The sequence below is a fragment of the Phodopus roborovskii genome, unplaced genomic scaffold (genome assembly GCF_943737965.1).
Source record: "Phodopus roborovskii unplaced genomic scaffold, PHOROB, whole genome shotgun sequence".
In the NCBI taxonomy this organism is placed as follows: Eukaryota; Metazoa; Chordata; class Mammalia; order Rodentia; family Cricetidae; genus Phodopus; species Phodopus roborovskii.
In genome coordinates this window covers 4,996,571-4,999,155 of record NW_026126689.1, presented here as the reverse complement: position 1 = coordinate 4,999,155, position 2,585 = coordinate 4,996,571, and the positions used below count along the sequence as shown (strand labels likewise).

The window sequence follows — 2,585 nt, the reverse complement described above, 5'->3', positions numbered from 1 at the left end:
AATTTGTATGTTGTTGAATCGCATAGCAGCCATATTAATACGTTTTGAGGAACTTGCTCTCCTCTATGTTGACAATTCTAACTTACACTTCCATCGCAATGTGTAAAAAAATTCCCTTTCTGCTAGTGTTTGTTGCAGGGACCTGAATGAGGGGAGGGAGGGAACTCACGAGGACCCACTGGCGTTTTCTGGTGCATTCCTCTTTCCCCAGGACTGTGGAGAAAATGGACTGTCACTGTTGAGTTGATGCGGCATTCCCCAAGTTGCACGGTAAGACCGTGCTGGGTTGGATGTAGGGGCACAGAGGCCATTTGAGGTCCCATCTCCCATGGAAAGTAGAGCTTGAGACCCCGGGGACATAGCAGATGCTGTCTTCTCTCCACAGTTAACTTTCTCGCCTTCCGGTCCAGGTGGACACTTCGTAGGACAGATGGCAACTGAAGATTAAGGTTTGATGCCTGTCACTCCTTCTGGACTCTTCCTTGCTTGTTTGTAGGAAACACGTTCACTGAGGTAAGAGGTGAGGGTACCTTCCATCCATGACAACAAAAAACGGGCAAGGGGGTAAGCTGCTCCGGGAAGCAAGCCCCGGAGTTGGGGGAAATGCAGCGCTTCAGTCCAGAAGGGGCCGTGTCTCCCAGCAGTGTTCTCTGTGGATTCCACTCTCCCCTGCCACACTCTGTAACTGACGCACACGGAAAGGCAAAAATGAACATCATGCAAATGGAGCCTGTGTTTGGAGGGAGCAAAGGATGATACAAGGAGCCCCGTCTCTGTGGGACTGCCCAGGAGTACTTAGGATCACTGAAATGCCGTAGGAGTTTGTAAGAGGGGACAGTGCCAGAGCAGAGGTGTCATAAGTTAGCAGACTGTGGTCAGGGAAGCAGTGTGATTGATGGCTGGTCACAGCAGAATGTAGAGGGTTTCTAGCACACTGAGAGACAAAGGTGCACGTTACCCTGGGTATGTGTCCCTGCTTATGGAGCGTATGGTGTGGTATTGATGATTAGCACTCATCCATGTGAACTTGCTCACTTCTAATATATATATATATATTATATATATATATTCTCACATATGTCCTTATATAAGAACTCATACGTATGTTATCCCTTGAACATTTAAGAACAACTTTGGACAGAAATAATAGCCGTGTTGTGGATTACGGAATGTAAGGGAGATGTTTCTTGAACCTGGTAATGTCTTCAACGCTTCTGAGGTGAGAAGCATTGTCCTCCTTCTGTCTCTCCATTGCTGTCTAGATTTCACAAGGAAAAAGGACTCAGAGCTAAATGCCGGGGAATTACACCAGTGCCACTGAATTTTATCTTGTTGGTTTCCCTGGCTCTAAAAAACTACACCTCATCCTTTTCGCTACCTTCTGCTTCTTCTACTTTAGTGTCTTTAGTGGGCAACACAGTCATCATCGTAATCGTCTGTGCTGACAAACGTCTTAAGTCGTCCATGTATTTCTTCCTTGCTCACCTCTCCATTCTTGAGATCCTGCTCACAACCATTATTGTTCCCGTGATGCTGTGGGGGCTGCTGCTCCCTGGGATGCAGGCGGTATCTCTGGCTGGATGTGTTACACAACTCTTTCTGCAACTTTCCCTGGGGACCACAGAGTTTTCATTGCTGGGAGTGATGGCTGTGGATCGTTATGAGGCTGTTTGCAACCCTTTGAGATACATTTGCAACCCTTTGAGATACAATGTCATCATGAACAGTCATACCTGTAACTCTGAGGTAATTGTATCTTGGGTGTTTGGATCCTTTATCAAATCTGGCCCGTTTATGCTACATTTCACCTTACCTACTGCAAATCAAATGTTGTGGACATTTTCTTCTGTGACAGGGGGCAGTTGCTCAGATTACCCTGCGATAATACTATTTTCATAGAGTTTGTCCTCTTTGTAATGGCTGTTTTTGTTCTTTTTGGTTCTCTGATCCCCACAATGGTCTCCTACACCTACATCATCTCCACCATCCTCAAGATCCCCTCAGCCTCTGGCCGGAGGAAAGCCTTCTCCACCTGTGCTTCCCACTTCACCTTTGTTATCATTGGTTACGGCAGCTGCTTGTTCCTCTATGTGAAACCCAAGCAAACGCAGGCGCTAAGTACACAGGGTGGTTTCTCTGATGATTTCCATCATAACTCCTTTCCTCAACCCTCCGTAATGACAAAGTCATAGAAGCCCTTCGGGATGGCGTGAAACGCTGCTACCAGTTATTCAAGAGCTAGTCTTGCCCCGAGGCATTTACAGGAGCAAACACATACTAAGATTGCTGGGATAATATGAGAAGAACATCTCTGAGCTGTATCATAATCACTATCATCTTCAAGTCATCTGGATTCAGAGACGTCAAGTTGTGACTGTAGTTTTTTTTTCTTTTTATCATATTCTTTCCCTCCCAGATACCCCTTCCCTACCCATTCAACTTCATGTTCTTTTTCTCTCTTTAAAACAAATCTCCAAGCTGAAAACCCATTAAAAGCCACCGAGTCATATTTGTGTTGATCATCTTCTCCTGAGGATGGAGCCTGGTGTGGAGTATGGTTGGTACACCAAGTGTCACTCCATTGA

At 45.9% G+C, this 2,585-nt stretch overlaps 1 protein-coding gene across 1 annotated transcript; it reads left to right on the top strand.

Annotated features, from left to right (window-relative positions):
- Positions 1–1,292: 1,292 nt before the first annotated feature.
- Positions 1,293–2,242, top strand: LOC127214330 (olfactory receptor 9A4). Its single transcript, XM_051174733.1, is given in 5 exon segments — positions 1,293–1,394; positions 1,396–1,768; positions 1,771–2,119; positions 2,121–2,171; positions 2,173–2,242. Coding segments are annotated over 5 exon segments (945 nt in total).
- The last annotated feature ends 343 nt before the right edge of the window (positions 2,243–2,585 follow it).